The 16297-nt window shown below is 38.0% G+C and overlaps 1 protein-coding gene across 3 annotated transcripts; it reads right to left on the reverse strand.

Moving 5' to 3' along the window:
* Positions 1 to 1889: 1889 nt before the first annotated feature.
* LOC104092104 (BOI-related E3 ubiquitin-protein ligase 1-like) lies at positions 1890 to 6697 on the reverse strand. Of its 3 annotated transcripts, XR_685341.4 has the most exons (6): positions 6320 to 6697; positions 5959 to 6071; positions 3589 to 3950; positions 2640 to 3128; positions 2335 to 2471; positions 1890 to 2149 (listed from the first exon to the last, which is right to left on the reverse strand). XR_685341.4 is itself a non-coding variant. In XM_009597621.4 (5 exons), the coding sequence occupies exons 2-5, from the start codon at positions 6065 to 6067 to the stop codon at positions 2117 to 2119; spliced, it is 993 nt and encodes a 330-aa protein (XP_009595916.1). In that variant the 5' UTR covers positions 6068 to 6071; positions 6320 to 6696; the 3' UTR covers positions 1890 to 2116. The 3 variants fall into 3 exon arrangements, 2 of the variants coding, with proteins under 2 accessions (XP_009595916.1, XP_009595910.1); XM_009597621.4 differs by lacking the exon at positions 2335 to 2471 and having other exon boundaries at positions 6320 to 6696; XM_009597615.4 differs by lacking the exon at positions 1890 to 2149 and having other exon boundaries at positions 2463 to 3128; positions 6320 to 6695.
* Positions 6698 to 16297: the final 9600 nt, after the last annotated feature.

Consider the following 16297-nt stretch of genomic DNA (forward strand, 5'->3'; position numbering starts at 1 on the left):
ATCACATCATTGCTCCCATTGAGAGGGTTTCACCGAATTTCTTCAATAATACAGATTCGATCTCATCATCTTCTAGATCGTTCCCTTTGATGGCACATGTGTATGAGGTGACATGTTTGTTAGGGTCGGTAGTTCCGTTATATTTAGGAATCTCGGGCATGCAGAACTTCTTTGGGATCGGTTTAGGAGCCGCGCTTGGGGGGAAAGGCTTTTGTAGGAACTTTTTGGAATCTAAGCCCTTCAATATTGGTGGTGGGTTCTGATCAACCCTGGAGTTGTATGTCTCTATTTTTTTAGCGTTGGCTTCGACTCGATTTGTGAGCTCCTCGAGTATTTTAGCAATTTTGGGAGTAGTCCCCGATTCTTGTTTATTTGACTTCACTATAGCTGGCTCCGTTCTGTGGGCAATTTCTCGAGGTGGACTGGGCTCTGGCCTACTTGGTAGCTGGGTTTGGCTTGGCAACTGAGCTATCGCTACCTGTTGGGCTTGCAACATTTCAAAAATTATACGCAAGCTGACGTCGTTTTCCTCAATGTTATGGGTGTCTCGAGCTGTAGACCGAGTGCCACCATGAATGCTATTTTCAGGTTTAGAATGTACGTTCGCCTCAATGGCTACATGCGAATTGATATCTATCGGCACTCCGATCCGAGCTCCAACGGCGTTGACAAGTGGTCTTTCGGTACTGGGTGTCAAGTTGTTGTTCTCATCTTGAAGACCAACTTCGTTATCGATAGGTAAGGATATTTGATTGGTAGTTAGTCGATGTTAATCCGAAATCCAAGGTACTTTCGGAAACAAGCGCAAAACGGTGTGTTTTTGCAGTTTCGTATCAAATAACCACAGTTATCCTTAGCCCCACGGTGGGCACCAAACTGTTTACCCGAAAAACGGATAGAGTTGAATTTGTACGTGGTTCTAAGGATATGTGATATATCTTAATACAAATCGTAAGGATAAACAGAAATATCAAATATGGATTGCCAAGAATGCAAAATAAACAAGATTGTAAAGAAGATTATTTTTAGGACTAAGCACAATGAATCAATTAATGAAACTTAAAAGAATAATCCTTGAATATAGGAGAATGTGGTGCTTGAATTACAATGTAGGCCAAAAAACTGTCTTTACAGAAATGTAGCCATCCTCTTTGTAGTGGAGGATCCTACTTTAGATATAATTAAAAATACATAGTGGAGAACCCATGATAAATCAGTTTTTCCCTAATTTTCGCCAAGATTCTCTCCCTTAGTGTGTTTGCAACGACTCTTGTCTGTGAGCTCGAGCTCGATCGGCCTCGGTCCTGGTCGATATTGCTTCTAGAGCTCGATGTGTACTCGGAATAAGGTGATGATTCGGGCTCGGTATCGGTTGACCTCTGCCTCCTAAGCTCGAAATCATCTCATCATAGTTCGATTCGGACCCGAGCTCGATAATGACTTCGAACTCGGTGTTTGACCTATACCTGAAATCTGAAACTCTTTCATACCATGTTCGGAACCCATCTCGATATTACGAAATCTTTTTTCGATCCATTATGTTTCGACCTCGATCAATCATACGAAGGCCGAAATCTATACAATATACTTGCATCATCAAGTCCAAGATTCATGTCCCTGAAGTACGAAGCTCCTTATAATTTCCAAGACCATATTCTTTGGAAAATAACTGTTATACTGTTGCTTCGTATTCCTCCTTACTCCCTCCTCCATCCTAGGCTCCTAGCGTAATTTTCTTAATTTAACTAAACAAGAATACTAAGGACAGAATTATGTGTGTTTTATTTGAAGGATCTTATAAGATCAAGATAGATGACATTATGTGAGAGACGAAAAAGATAACTCATTCTGGAATAAAGGGAGTAAATAGTATTTAAAAAAACTTAATATAATAAAAGGTAAGGCATTCACTGCTAGTGCTCTATTATAATTATAAGGGAAAGGACAACACAAGATGTTTAGTTTGAAGACCATATGCAAAGGAGTCATTTCCCACCAAAGTTCTACTACTACACTATTTAATGACTACAAAGAACGTTCCTAACACAAACAAGGCGGCCAATTAGGCAACAAATTGACCCCATCACACTATAGATTTTCATCTAATCTCCTTATGCTAGGTTTTCATCCTTTTCCTTCTCCATTTTTTCTGCGTTAAAACAAAACAAATTAGTCGTCATTAATTTAAAGTATGTATGACAAGTGAAATGGAACAGTAAATCTAGGAGACTTTGGAAGAATGCATCTAGACAGATTCATAATATAGATTCATATACTTATTTTAGTAAAAAAATTGCTTCTTATTTAACTTCTTGTTGCCATAAGCATCTTTACCATTTTTGTTGTTACTTGCAACTTGCAAATATCCAGAGCTACCATATCTCCTACTGCAGTGGTCCATAATGGGTTTTACCCCCTGCTAAGCATAAGAAACAATGCCCAATCCAGAAAAAAGACCACCCTCGTTTCAACTGTTTTGTATTCATATAGTTAAGAAATGCACCATTCATGATTGTAATAAACATAACAGCCTATTCATAAATTAAACATTCCTCCCTTAATTCAAAGATGATGATGATTGCAAGTGTTCGTATACGTCTTCATGACATGTAAACTTGAACACTTGCAGTCTTCATTACCTGGCATACTGGGCAACTATCAATAAACCCTTCACATTCTTTACAAAGACACAAGTGTCTGCATGGAAATAGCAAGACACTGACTTCTTTACTCTTGCAAGCTCTGCATTTTAGCTGCTGTATTTGGGGTACTTGGTCTTGCGAACCGCCTGCCAAACCAAGGTGGTTCGTACTTGAGGCAGCATCATTTACTTCACTATCTCCGCAGCCTTCCTGAACTTGCATGGAACCATGGGCCATGGCCAGCTGAATATTGCTTTTCAGGGCATTGGCAACCGATTCGTTGTACTTTGCTCTGTAATGCCATGATTGAGCGTCTACAGTAATCTGCTTTATTCTCTCCGCAAGTTCCTTGTTCTTGCTGTTCAAATTGCCTATTTCAAGATCTTTCTCATATAATCTCTTGTTAACTTCTTTTTGCAAGGAGTTCAGTAAAGATACTGTCTGTCGATGAATCAACTCCCGCATGCCCTTCATCATATTATCTTCCTGAGATACCAAGGATGCATCAGTAGTGGCAAAGGACTAAAACTTAAGAAAATACAATTTCAATGCAGAAAGATACAAAACATATTAGTTGACTATCCAACCTCCAAGTCATTTCTCACACTATTAAATGCCCCTAAGTATCAACGTTTGCCCAATTCTAAGAAATAAAATAGAGCACCAACCTTGTGGGGATGCATACATGGAAATGCTCTTAATCATAGAATCAACAACTTTTAGAAGTAAAATCCCGGCAAATTGAAAGATACATAATGATGACTAGATGTATATGAAACCCTTTATCAGGAGGTAGACATAGATATCAAGAATGGATAGTAAAGAAACGTATTCCTTTTTCATACACTTGTGTAACTTAATCCAGATCAATCAAAAATTTAACATGCCAAATTTCAGACAAAGTCAATAATTACATCACGCTTTCTCAAAACAATAATTGCATTACCTGCACTTTTATGAACCGATCAAATCCTTCTCTTTGCCTGTCCATCTCACGTTTAAAACCACTGTCTATCGGAAGAAAAGCAGGAAGGGCTGCTTTCATGTTCTCAGGAGCAGAAGTGACTGAGGAATTACGTTCTTTTTCCTCATAAGAAAGTCTGAGTCCAGTTGATACAGTATTTGGATTCAAAATGCTTCCAGCTTGATCCACTTCATTCTGACAAAAGTTGTTATTCAAGGATATCTTAAGCTTTTGCTGGCTATAGTTTGGTTCAGCATCCCGGACTCTTTTGGTGGGGTGAATTGCAGCAGATGGGTGTTCATTCACTGTGCTGCTTATCGGGTATCCACTACACCCAACGTTAACTGAAAAAGATGAATAAAAAATGTCCATGAGATCCGAGGAAAATAAGACCAGGAAATATTAACACCACCCTGTTTATTTTTTTCTTAATAAGGATTAACACCACTCTGTCCAGAACTAGACAGATGTGGTTAAATTTTTTCAGGGAAAAACCACGCAAGGAAAATCAGCAAATAAGTGCGCAAAACAATGCATGCTCGTTGATAGAAAGCGTTAAAACTCTCTAATTTGGTTGTTTGGGGGGGGGGGTTATTGTCCTTCAAATTGAGATGCACGACTGAAGCACATAGAGAAAATCTACCATGCCTGAGTTAGATAAAAGCAAAGACCTCTACCTTTTGACAAAAGGATGAAGATACATTCGGCACATAAAATTTGACTTCTTAAATATTCATAATCCAAGAAAGTAGTACTTATGGAACGGTAGTAGTACAAATTATAAAGTAATAGTTTTAGCTAAGTACACTAATTAACTGTCTCTGAATATAAAACAAGTATCATATACATTATCAGAATAACAAATAGAGTGAGTATTGACATCATCATAAGCATTAACGGTACTCTTTCCATTGCCCCCTTACCCAGAAGTGACTAAGTTGCATACTGTTTGTGAGTAGCGCGTACCTTTATTGGTCAGATATCAAAATGATACTGTCCCAAATCAGGTATCATATCGAACAGAGTCCTTAAATTTAAATGGTAGAAAATAATAAGAGAATATGAATGTGCTTCATCTTGATGACATTCTGGCCATACAGTCACTATTTCCTTTTCTGGACAGTTGCAAGGCTCGCTGTTCACCGGCCACAACTAATACACCAATGGAACCTCGTCTAACAGCTACAGATAAAGATTTATTTCTTGGAAGTAACAAATAAGATTGAGCGGAAGGGACAGAATGAATACCCAACCCTCCTTTACCTCGAGTTCGAATCGTTTACTCCAGACAACAATTCCCAACTCATTATATGGACTTTTGTTTCAAATAGAATTAAGTCACAAAAACATAATGACATATTCAGACTAAAAAAGCTCTAGGTTTTAGCATGAGCTACTCAACTGTCTGAAGATATCTCGCAAAAGGTTACATGCACTCTAATCTTAGATATGCAAGACATGTTTAAAGTCTACGAAAATCAAATAGATCTAAAAGATAAAGCTGAAGAAAGAAACAACAAAGACGATCTCAGTTTCCTCAAGTGATCTGAACAAGAACAACAGACACCTATCATTTAATGTCTTCCTTGCATTCTTCAAATTTACATTAAAACAAGTCTTCGGCCCATCTCCTAGAATGGTTCCACGTAAAGAGAGATTTTATAAAATCAGCATAAGCTCAAAACCTTCACCAACATATAGTCGTGAAATGTATTTCCTACATGCTGGCTTCTTCTCCTGTCTCCTCTTTCTACCCAATTTTAGGTCTCAACATGATAGACCAAAGACGTTGAAGAGAATGCTAATAGTGCAGGCGATCATTATCATGAGCCACTGGTGCAACTTGTCTATTCTAATTCTCTAGGATTTCCTGATTAGACACTCAACCAAGTGCCAATGCCTCACCTCAGGCTTTAGGCATTGGAGGTGCCGAACAACCACAAAGACAAGGTACTCTCCACTTATGCCCCGGAACAATTTTAATTCATCTGGCAGAGGTGCAATACAAGCCTATGGCCTAGTTTTCACTCGGAGGAGTCGCCATAACACTAATACAGATCAGTTCGTATCAACCTTCTGGAATTGCTTTAATTCAAGAACTAGAAAGTTATGCAAAGCCATGCTGAACATGGAAATTCAAAGACACACACAGACACAAAAAAAAAAAAACATAGAGACTGCATTAACAATCAATCTACCAGATTCCTGACGAAAAATCAAGCAGAAAAAAGCAACATAAAAGAGGAAAATCATGAATCAAATTAGTGAGTACTTGTTATATTGCAAAACAAAAATTCTTATTGGAGTCTGAAGGATGTAAAATTATTGTGGAGAAGCAATTGGGAAACTCACAATCACCAAACAATTGCAGCTGAGGTAATGCACTCGCGTCGTACTGAAAACAATTCCCCTCGAATAATGCTGGAAACAAAGTGTTGCCTTTACTTCCTTCTCCAAACATATTCCTGAAAATTTATAGTAGGATCAACAGAATCTCAATAAACTACAACCTCTAGAGTTAATAACTATTAAAAAACCACAAGCGGATACCCTTTTAGAGGCTAAACCCTAACAATGGTTCCACAAATGAAATACATGCGATCGATCGACTCGGCAAACATAAAAACGAACATCCCATGTCCCAAAATGGGCATAAAAACAACAGAAAATTTAAAAAGTGCCCAGAAAATAAGAATAAAAACAGATGGGGTACCTCAAAAACTGGAAATCTCAGAGAAGTAGCGGCAGATCTGAAAGAGCGATTATTAGTAAGAAGAAATAGTGGAGAAGAGGAAGAAAGGGAGAGAAAAGAGGAAAGAGAAGTGGGGGAGAGGATTAGGAAGAAGCATAATAATAATAATAACAGTAGATGGAGAGAAGTGGTGGTGGTGTAATAGTTGTGGGGAAAGGTTTCGGTTAAGAAAAACGATTCCATTCGTTGGTTTTGGCGTTGGAATTGGTGTTGGTGATGCAAATCACAAGACTCGTTGAAGAAATCTTGCCCTTTTCCTTGCCTTGTTAGTATAATCTCTCTCTCTCACTTTCTCTTTCATAATACTCTTGTCTTTGGCAGCTTTCTTTTCGTTTTCCCACCAGTTTTTTAATTTATTTCGGTTACGTTCTGCTCCATTGAATTCACCTTATTACCCCTCGCCCTCCCCCCAACTCTCCAATATGTTACACCTAATAGGGTACCTAATCAATCACCTATTATCTCTTATTTTTTCTTGGTACATATATCACGAGTATAAATTGAAAGTTTGTGGTCAATCTAAATTGGCAGTGCAGGTAAGTTACCTCTAAATTAATAAATGATTTATTGGAGTTAGACCAATTATAAAAAATTGAAGAAATTTTATTTTTATTGGTGATAAATTTTTAATTCTATTTAAAAAGGATGTAATTCAATAAACATAGAATATCGTTAAGAAAAACAATAAAATTCAATTAAAGATCAATATAATTTATGGATTGGGCCTATCATTTTTAAGCCTTCAATTTTCGTTATTGATTAATAAAAATATTTTTGATAAATTCTTTCACAATTGTTCATCATACTCATAAAATATGAAAGACTTGGGTCTTATTCACTACTTTCTTGGTATGGAAGTGTAAGGTATTGTCTTATCTTTCGTTAGAAATATGCCCTAGATCTCTTGCCCCGTACAAATATGTTTGATCATCGTCCTTTGGCCACTCCTTTTTAGAGGTGGAGCCAGGATTTTGAAGCTAATGGGTTCGAGATTTTATTCATTCTAAGTTACTGGGTTCTAAATTAATAATTTGTACATATTCAATACATTTTTAAAGGCAAATATAGAATATGAATCAAAACTACTGAATTCGGCCGAATCCGCGTCTGAAGCTCTAGCTCCGCCCTTGCTCCTCTTAATAGTGGTAACGAGCTTCCCAAAATTCATCTCAAAGACACTCGCCCACCATAACACTTATATGAGTTTTTGTATTAAATATCAATCGCCTTTACTCCTCTCATTGTATCGTATGTAACACTTATAAATGCAATCCTAATTTGATTATTTTTTATTTGTTATCGGCTTATTCCTATCTACTGGATTAATTACTGGCTCAACTACACTATTTTTGAAAAAAAAATGGCATTTTAAATCCAAAGAATTTAGTATATCATTGCTTCAAAGCTATTTCGCTAGCGGGCAAATTACTAAATCTAGGCATGGGGTATTTAATTAATATTGGGACAATTTTTAGATAGGTAAGTGAATGGGAACATAGTAGCTAGAAAGGGTATAATAGTAAAGTTGGAATGATGCCATAGTTACTTCCAAAGGGGTTCTTGTCTGCATTGCAGGTGGTGGTCGGTCCTAGCCAGGCCAACAACCATCCAACCCAAAAAATGACATTTATGAGTGGAACCCAAACTCTCAACAAATCACTTTTTTTAATTATTAATTAGTAAAAAGGGCAAAGGAGATGGATGAGACGTGAAGAATCACGAGGAAAATTTGGTAATCTAATTGATTGAACATGTGGCCATGATATAATATAATGATGATAAGCATCCGGTCCACACGTACAGACACACACACACAGAGTAAGGTGGTTCCAATTAACGTGACAGAGGAGTCAGTAGACACGCATGTGACACATGACTTCAAAGCCGGCTGCGACCACTCCACTTTGTGGGACCCAATAGCGTTTCTTTTATTGATTTTTCACTAGACTAAATTCGAATTTGAGCCGAAAAATCTCAAAACACTCACAAAGAAAAGTAATCTCGTACTTAGGTGTTACATCCCAACCTTAGGTGGTGCGACCTACACACAACGTTCAAAGGCCTGTGCGAACTGACGTTCATACTTTACATCTTCTTAACCATGAAACCCGGGCCAACAAGGCCTTCATATACTAATACCAGAATTAAAATGCGTACAGCTGACTTGCAAAACAAACATTGACATATCATACATGTTCACAATTGTAATCGGGTCATGCCCCACCCTTCTACGTCCAACCAAACTCAAGTCAGCAAGCCTCTAAGGGTACCAAAAGAAATAAAAATATACACATATACACAACTTGATCGGGACACTGCCCTACCATATCCAAAATGATTAAAACATATACTTCAGTACTTATTGACTCTTAAACATCTACTCCGGATAAGTGGAGAGCGTGCGACAACTAACAGCTGAAACGCGCACCTACTGGGAAGGAATATCGCCAGACCTATCTTTACCTGTGGGTATGAACACAGCGCCCAAAGGAAAAATGGGGCGTCAGTACGGAAAATGTGCTGAATATGTAAGACTAAGAAGATATGTAAACCCAAGACATAATATAAGAGATGTGAATACATGCTTATATTAAAGACAAGCCACCGGGGAGTAAACTGTAAAAACTATAAAACTTAGAAGTATGCATGTTTTATGAAAGGTTAAACCACTCATGGAGATTATGCATTAGATGTAATAGAATATTACTCAGACACTCTTTGGGGCATATCATTCATATCGTACCCAGCCTCGTAGAGGACTCGGTAAAGTTTATCTTATTATCACACCGTACCCGGCCTCAAGGGATCTCGGGTGTACTCGGTCTCAAGAGGACTCGATTGTACTTGGCCACACAAGGGCTCGATAATATTTTATATCATATTACTTCGTACCCGACCTCATAGAGGACTCGGTCGTACCCAGTCACACAAGGGCTCGACCGTACCCGACCGGCTATAGCGCGACTCAATAAAGTGTGTGTGTGTGTGTGTGTGTGTGTGTGTGTGTGTGTGTGAGAGAGAGAGAGAGAGAGAGAGAGAGAGAGAGAGAGAGAGAGAGAGGGGGGTGAGTGTGTGTGTGTGAGAGTACAATGTAGAGTCAATTTCAAGAGACACTAAGATGAAATTTAGGATGAATCATATTTCTCCGACTTCGGGACCAGGAGCGGCTCTAAAGGCTTGGACAGTGAGGTCGTTGCCTTAGACCTCCAATATTTAAAGGCCTCAAATTTATTTTAAATTCTTATTATTATTACTATATATTACATAATTTACATACATTATTACCATAAAGAAAAGTGATACAGTATATTTTTTTGTTATTTGATTGAGGTTATTTTATACCAATAAGTTTATAAATTATGATAATTTTCTTCACTGATTAATTAGTATATTTGCTTTACTCTTCAATTTTAATTTTATTCTTTTTATATAGGAATTAAGTTATATATATCGACAACATAATGAATTACTTTTACAATATTATCTGAAACTGCATGAACAGAAAAGTATCCATGCATCGGTTTTCTTTTAGTATAATTCGACATATTATATTAGGTTATTTACAATTTATTTTAAATATTTATCAATAAGTGCTACTTAATAGAATGAACTGCAACTATTACTTAAATTGATCAAAATGAGTAAATATTTTTGACATCGTTAATGCTCAAAACTTAAGTTATTACGTTATGTACGTTTATTTCTTTTTCTTGTCTATGATGATAGCCAAATCAAAATTGTTGGACCTCAACCCGATAGTCCACCACTTATTTTTCGTGCTCTTCTTCATTTTTAAAAAAAAATTAGCAATTTTTTGTCTAAAATGATTAATTTCTTGTTTGGAAAGCAATTTTTATTGTTAGTGTAAATATCTTATAAAATAAATTTAAAAGTCTCGCAATATAGTTTCGTTTTGGGCCACGTAATCCGTTAAGCTGCCCATGTTTGGGACATTATATAGAAACAATACAAACCTGATAAAAATGTTACCAATGAGAAAGCATGAGAGCAGGGGCAACGTTGCTGAGAACAACTTAGAACAAACAAATCTTACCACACATGGATCCTTTTTAGAAAGAGATACGCTTACATAAATCATGCCAATAAAGAGAGTCGTCTTACATATCTTGTTCTAGAGCTAGTTACGCTTCTATGATGGTTATTTTGCCTCCAACAAATCTCCAAAATCAGTGTAACGAGATAATAAATATTCCAGTGACAATTCCAAGCTCCTTCATGATAGATCCTACTATATACACTTTTGATTGCCTTAGACTGCTTTGAAAATTCTAAGAGGGTGTTGAGAGCATTTTGGAAGAACTAATGTTGGTGGTAGTTTCTAGATTGAGTGAGAAAGAGTTACACTGCCTTTATAGATATCACACCAAATCTAAGAAATTCCGTCGCTGCTACATGTAAAATGAGTTGCCCCGCACTGGCTACAGCGCCCGGTGGGACAGCTGGCGCAATCTGGTCACATACAATCACCTCTTTGCCCCGATAATGTGTCACCATCTGATTGGTTGTACACAAAGCATCATAAAACTTTCAACCTTCACATGTTGGGGTCTAACACTAGGACTCAAAGTCTAAATATTTGATACTTACCATTCCACCGTAATTCTTACTTTCGTTAGTATTCCTATGTTGGCCTATCACATCCATTTTTGAACAAAGTTATAAACTAAGGAGTAATATGTTGTACATGACAATTGATACCTAATTTTGGTCGGGATTTAATCGGAACTTGGAAGTCCAGTATGTGATTTACCAAATTTGGAAGACTAATAGATGTATATACTTGTATTATTTTAGACTGCCTTTTTCCTGGTATGAATTCAATTGGCAAAATAGCAACTCAAAAACAAACATAATGGTTAGGTAACATGGTGATTACTGAAGCAAAGTAGAGACAGATTGCTCTTTAATCTTTATTAATGTCAATACATTACACAGTCGTTTAAATTGAGTTATTTCTCCATTTTTTAAAATAGATCTTGGAACATCTGCTGTCAAAGTAGAATGTTTAGCATTATAGCATATGTTTCATATCTGGAATGTTAAATTAGGTCTCACCCTCTTTTTTACAGCTCTCATTCCTTAGTTTAATAGAATTGACTTTTTTGTTAGAAAAAAAAAAAAAAAAAAAATTGTGTTTACCTAAATGTATACGGTCAAAACCAGGTTTGCCCTTCGAGATTGGGATATGATGGATCAAGGTTTGTCATTGTAATATCGAGCCATGATGCAGAGTTTGGTTGTCGAACTCGAGCCCCAGAAACCAATCTAGATCGAGATCGGCCAAGATCGAGCTCGAGACATCGAGGTCGAACAAATAGAGATCGGCCAAGAACGAGCTCAAGCTCCAGAAACCAATCAGGATCGAGGTCGGTCAAGATCGAGATCGAGCCAAGAAACAAAAAGCCATTGTAGCCGCAATTAGGAGGAGAATCTCGGCAGAAATCACGGCTTGAATCAAGGAAAAACTAATTAATTAATTTATCATGGGATCCCCACTATGTATTTTTAATTATATCTAAAATGGAGTTCCCCCACTATATTAAGAGTTGTTATCATTTGTAGAAGGGAACATTCATTTTGAGATATACAGAAAAGAGAGCAAATACTATCCTTTTATGGCTTTGGATATTTAGTCATATTTTTTTTTCTACCAATCGTTCTTCACTCAATTTGAAGGTGATAAAACTTGAAGGCTTAAGCTAACTAGTTCATTCGGTTTGCATTCATTTCCTTTATAACTAATTTCTATATTCATTTACATATCTTTCCCAATTTATATCAATTTATATCACGTATCCTTAGAACTACGTATAAATTCAACTCTATCCATTTTTCGGGTAAACAGTTTGGCGCCCACCGTGGGGCTAAGGATAATAGTGGTTATTTGGTACGAATCTCTGTAAAACATACTATTTTACACTTGCTCTTGGAAGTATCTTTGATTTCAGATTAAAAATGACGAACTCTCAATTAATGGCCCTACCTATCGATAATGAAATTAGCCATCAATATGAGAATAACAACCTGATGCCCAGGGATGAAAGGCCAACCGTTGACCCCATTAGAACTCGGGCCGTAGATCCAATTGATGTTAATTCGCATGTGGCCATTAGAGCGAACCAATATTCCGACCCCGAAAGCAGCATTCATGGTAGAACTCGATCTATAGTTCGAAATACCCAAAATGTTGGAGAAGACGGGATCGACCTGCTTATGATTTTCGAAATATTGCAAGCTCAACAGGTAGCGATAGCTCAGTTGCAAAGCCAAATCCAGGCACCGAGCAGGCCAGAGCCTGGTCCACCTCGAGAAGTCACCCACAAAACGGAGCCAGCTGTAGTAAGGTCAAATGAACAAGAATAGAGGACTAACCCCGAAATTATAAAGATGCTTGAGGAACTGACAAAATGGATAGAGTCATGAGAAAAAAGGATTGAAGCAAACGACAAAAAATTAGAAACTTATAACTCCATGGTTGATAAGATCCCGGGGGCACCACCAATATTTAAGGGTTTGGATTCCAAAAGGTTCGTACAAAAGCCCTTCCCCCCAAGCGCAGCTCCCAAACCAATCCCCAAGAAGTTCCGCATGCCCGAAATTCCTAAATATAATGGAACGACCGACCCCAACGAATATGTCACCTCTTACGCATGTGCCATTAAAGGGAACGATCTAGAGGACAACGAGATCGAATCCGTATTATTAAAGAAATTCGGGGAAATTCTGTCAAAGGGAGCAATGATATGGTATCATAATTTACCACCTAACTATATCGATTCTTCTGCCATACTTGCAGATTCTTTTGTAAAAGCACACGCCAGAGCCATAAAGACCGAGATCAGAAAATTGGACCTTTTCAAGTAAGGCAAAAAGATAACGAGATGCTAAGAGAGTTTGTATCTTGCTTCCAAATGGAATGAATGGATCTACCACCGGTCACGGACGATTGGGCCGTTCAAGCTTTCACCCAAGGACTAAACGAACGAAGCTCAACGGCTTCACAGTAGTTAAAGCAAAACTTGATTGAGTACCCGGCTGCTACCTGGGCCGATGTACATAATTGATACCAATCGAAAATTAGAGTCGAAGACGACCAGTTGGGGGTCTCTTCTGGGTCCGTTAATAAAAGGGACATCAACCGAGAACCGAGGTCGAACAGGGACTGATACCGGCCGTATAATGGAGATCGTAGGGGTAGCGAACCAGGACGCAACTCCGTATGAGGTAAAAGGAGAAATGATCGAGGCCAAGGGTCTCGAGGGATGATGAACAAGAATGGTTTCGACAGGCATACCGGACCTAAGGAAGCACCACGATTGTTAGACTATAACTTCAACATTGATGCATCCTCCATTGTATTGGCTATCAGATGTATCAAAGATATTAAATGGCCTCGACCTCTGCAGACTGCTCCAGCCCAGAGAAATCCCAATCAAATGTACAAGTATCATGTCACCCATGGCCACAGAACAGTTAGCCCGGTTATTCAATGAAGGACACCTTCGAGAGTTTTTAAGTGATTGGGCCAAGAATCATTTCAAAAACAGAGAGTTCAATAGACAAAACGAACAAGAAGAGTCACAACACATTATCCACATGATCATCGGAGGATCGATGTCCCCTAGGGCCAGTGCTTAAATGCACTAAGATGTCGATTGTAAGAGAGAAGCGATCTCGAGCTCAGGATTACATACCAAAAGGAACCTTGTCTTTTAATGACGAAGACGCAGAAGGAGTCATGCAGCCCCATAATTATGCACTTGTAATATCTGTACTTATGAATAAAACTCAAGTTAAGCGTGTGTTAATTGATCCAGGTAGTTCGGCCAACATCATTTGATCGAGGGTCGTAGAGCATCATTCGGCATCACCCTTCGTGCATTAACACTCTCCCTTACCATAATGCAATGCATAAATAAAAATAGGAAGATAAAATAACAAGTACAAACCTTACTTCAACATTTGGTTCCATAATATCAATCTCAACTTTGAAATAAAAACTCAATTATCACCAGAAAATTTCCGTAAACATGATAAAAACGATAATTTGAATAACACTAGTATAACACGTAACAATTTGGCATAGGAATGAGACAATATCAGAAAAACAGAGAAATATGAAAAAACAGGTAAATTGGCGGCGCATAGGTACTCGTCACCTCACATATACGCCGCTCACATGAATTTCACTTAGCAAATAATCTAAGGTTCCTAATTCCCTCAAGTCAGGGTTAGACACAACACTTACCTCGCTCCGAAGGCCACTTAATTCTCAATCACACATTTTCCTTTGGAATTTACCTCCAAACTACCCGTATCTATTCAAAAATGACTCAATAATATCAAATATTGCTAAAGGAATCAATTATATTGCATAAATTAAATTTCCCAATTTTTCCTCCAAAAAGTCAAAAATTGACCCCGGGCCCGCTTGGTCAAAACTCGAGGTTCGGACCAAAATTCTTTTACCCATTCACCCCCGAGCCCGAATATGTAATTAGTTTTGGAATCCGACCTCAAATTGAGGTCTAAATTCCCAAATTCCCGAAATTTCTAGTTTCTACCCTAACCCCTAATTCTACCACAAAACTCTAGATTTTTAGGTTGAATTCTAGTAAAATAAAGTAAAAGATTGAAAGAAACGAATTAAGGAACACTTACCTTTGATTTGGGAAAAAAAATGTCTTTGAAAAATCGCCCTAGGCCTCCTACCTTTTTTAAAACAAGAAGAAAAATGGCTGGAGTCCGAAATAAATGCTCACTGCTCAGCGACCTTCGCACCTGTGCATCTGCATGTGCGGACGAAATATGCGCTTCTGCGGAGAAGGACTGGGCCAACTGGGGTCGCACCTGCGGACAGGGTTCCGCTTCTGCAGTCCTGCTCCTGCGGAGAAAAGTCTGCATCTGCGAAAATATGAAGTTCAGGCCTGGGTCGCATCTGCGGGGCCTTCGCTCGCACCTGCGACCAAAGGCTCGCAGGTGCGAGCACACCAAATTTGGTGCACCAGCAGCCTTGTTGAGGTTTGAACTCAACTCGCGCATCGCCCGAATGGCACCCGAGCCCTCGGGCTCCAAACCAAATTCTTAAAAACAAATAATTTCCAAACTTTTAATTTTTATCAAAAATTCATAACTCAAGTTAGGGACCTCCGAATTCGATTTCGGGCATACACCTAGGTCCCATAATTCGATACGGACCTACCGGGACCATTAAAGTACGGATCCGGACCCGTTAAGGTACGGATCCGGGCCCGTTTATCAAAAATATTGACCGAAGTCAACTAAAATCAACCTTTAAGGCAAAATTTTTTATTTTCATTAGTTTTCAACATAAAAGCTTTCCAAAAACTTGCCCGGACTGTGCACGCAAATCGAGAAGGATAAAAATGAGATTTTTAAGGCTTAAGAGCACAGATTCGAGTTCTAAAACATAAGATGACCTTTTGGGTCATCGCATCTATTATATCTTTGTGGGCAGATTAAGGGCTTGTTTGGTGTTAGGGATAAGGGATAATTAATCTCGAGATTAAATTTGAGATGCGTCTATTCCACATTTGGTTGGGATAAAATTATGGTATAACTAATCCTATGATTAGTTATCCCGGAATTATAGTATTTTTTTATCCCTATGGGAGGGTGAGATAACTAATCTCGAGATAATTAATCATGGAATAACTTGCTTCCCAACTAAATGACCCCTAAGTGTTTTAACATAATTGCTTTATCCTTTGCCCAATTACTATATATATAAACTAAGGGCTCGTTTGGTATGAGAAATAAAGGGTAATTAATCTCGAGATAGTTTGAGATGAGTTTATCTCACGTTTGGTTGGGATAAAATTACGGTGTAACTAATCCTGAGATTAGTTATCGCGAGATTGTAGTGTTATTTTTATCTTTATGGGAAGATGAGATAAC

This window comes from Nicotiana tomentosiformis, chromosome 3 (assembly GCF_000390325.3).
Source record: "Nicotiana tomentosiformis chromosome 3, ASM39032v3, whole genome shotgun sequence".
In the NCBI taxonomy this organism is placed as follows: domain Eukaryota; kingdom Viridiplantae; phylum Streptophyta; class Magnoliopsida; order Solanales; family Solanaceae; genus Nicotiana; species Nicotiana tomentosiformis.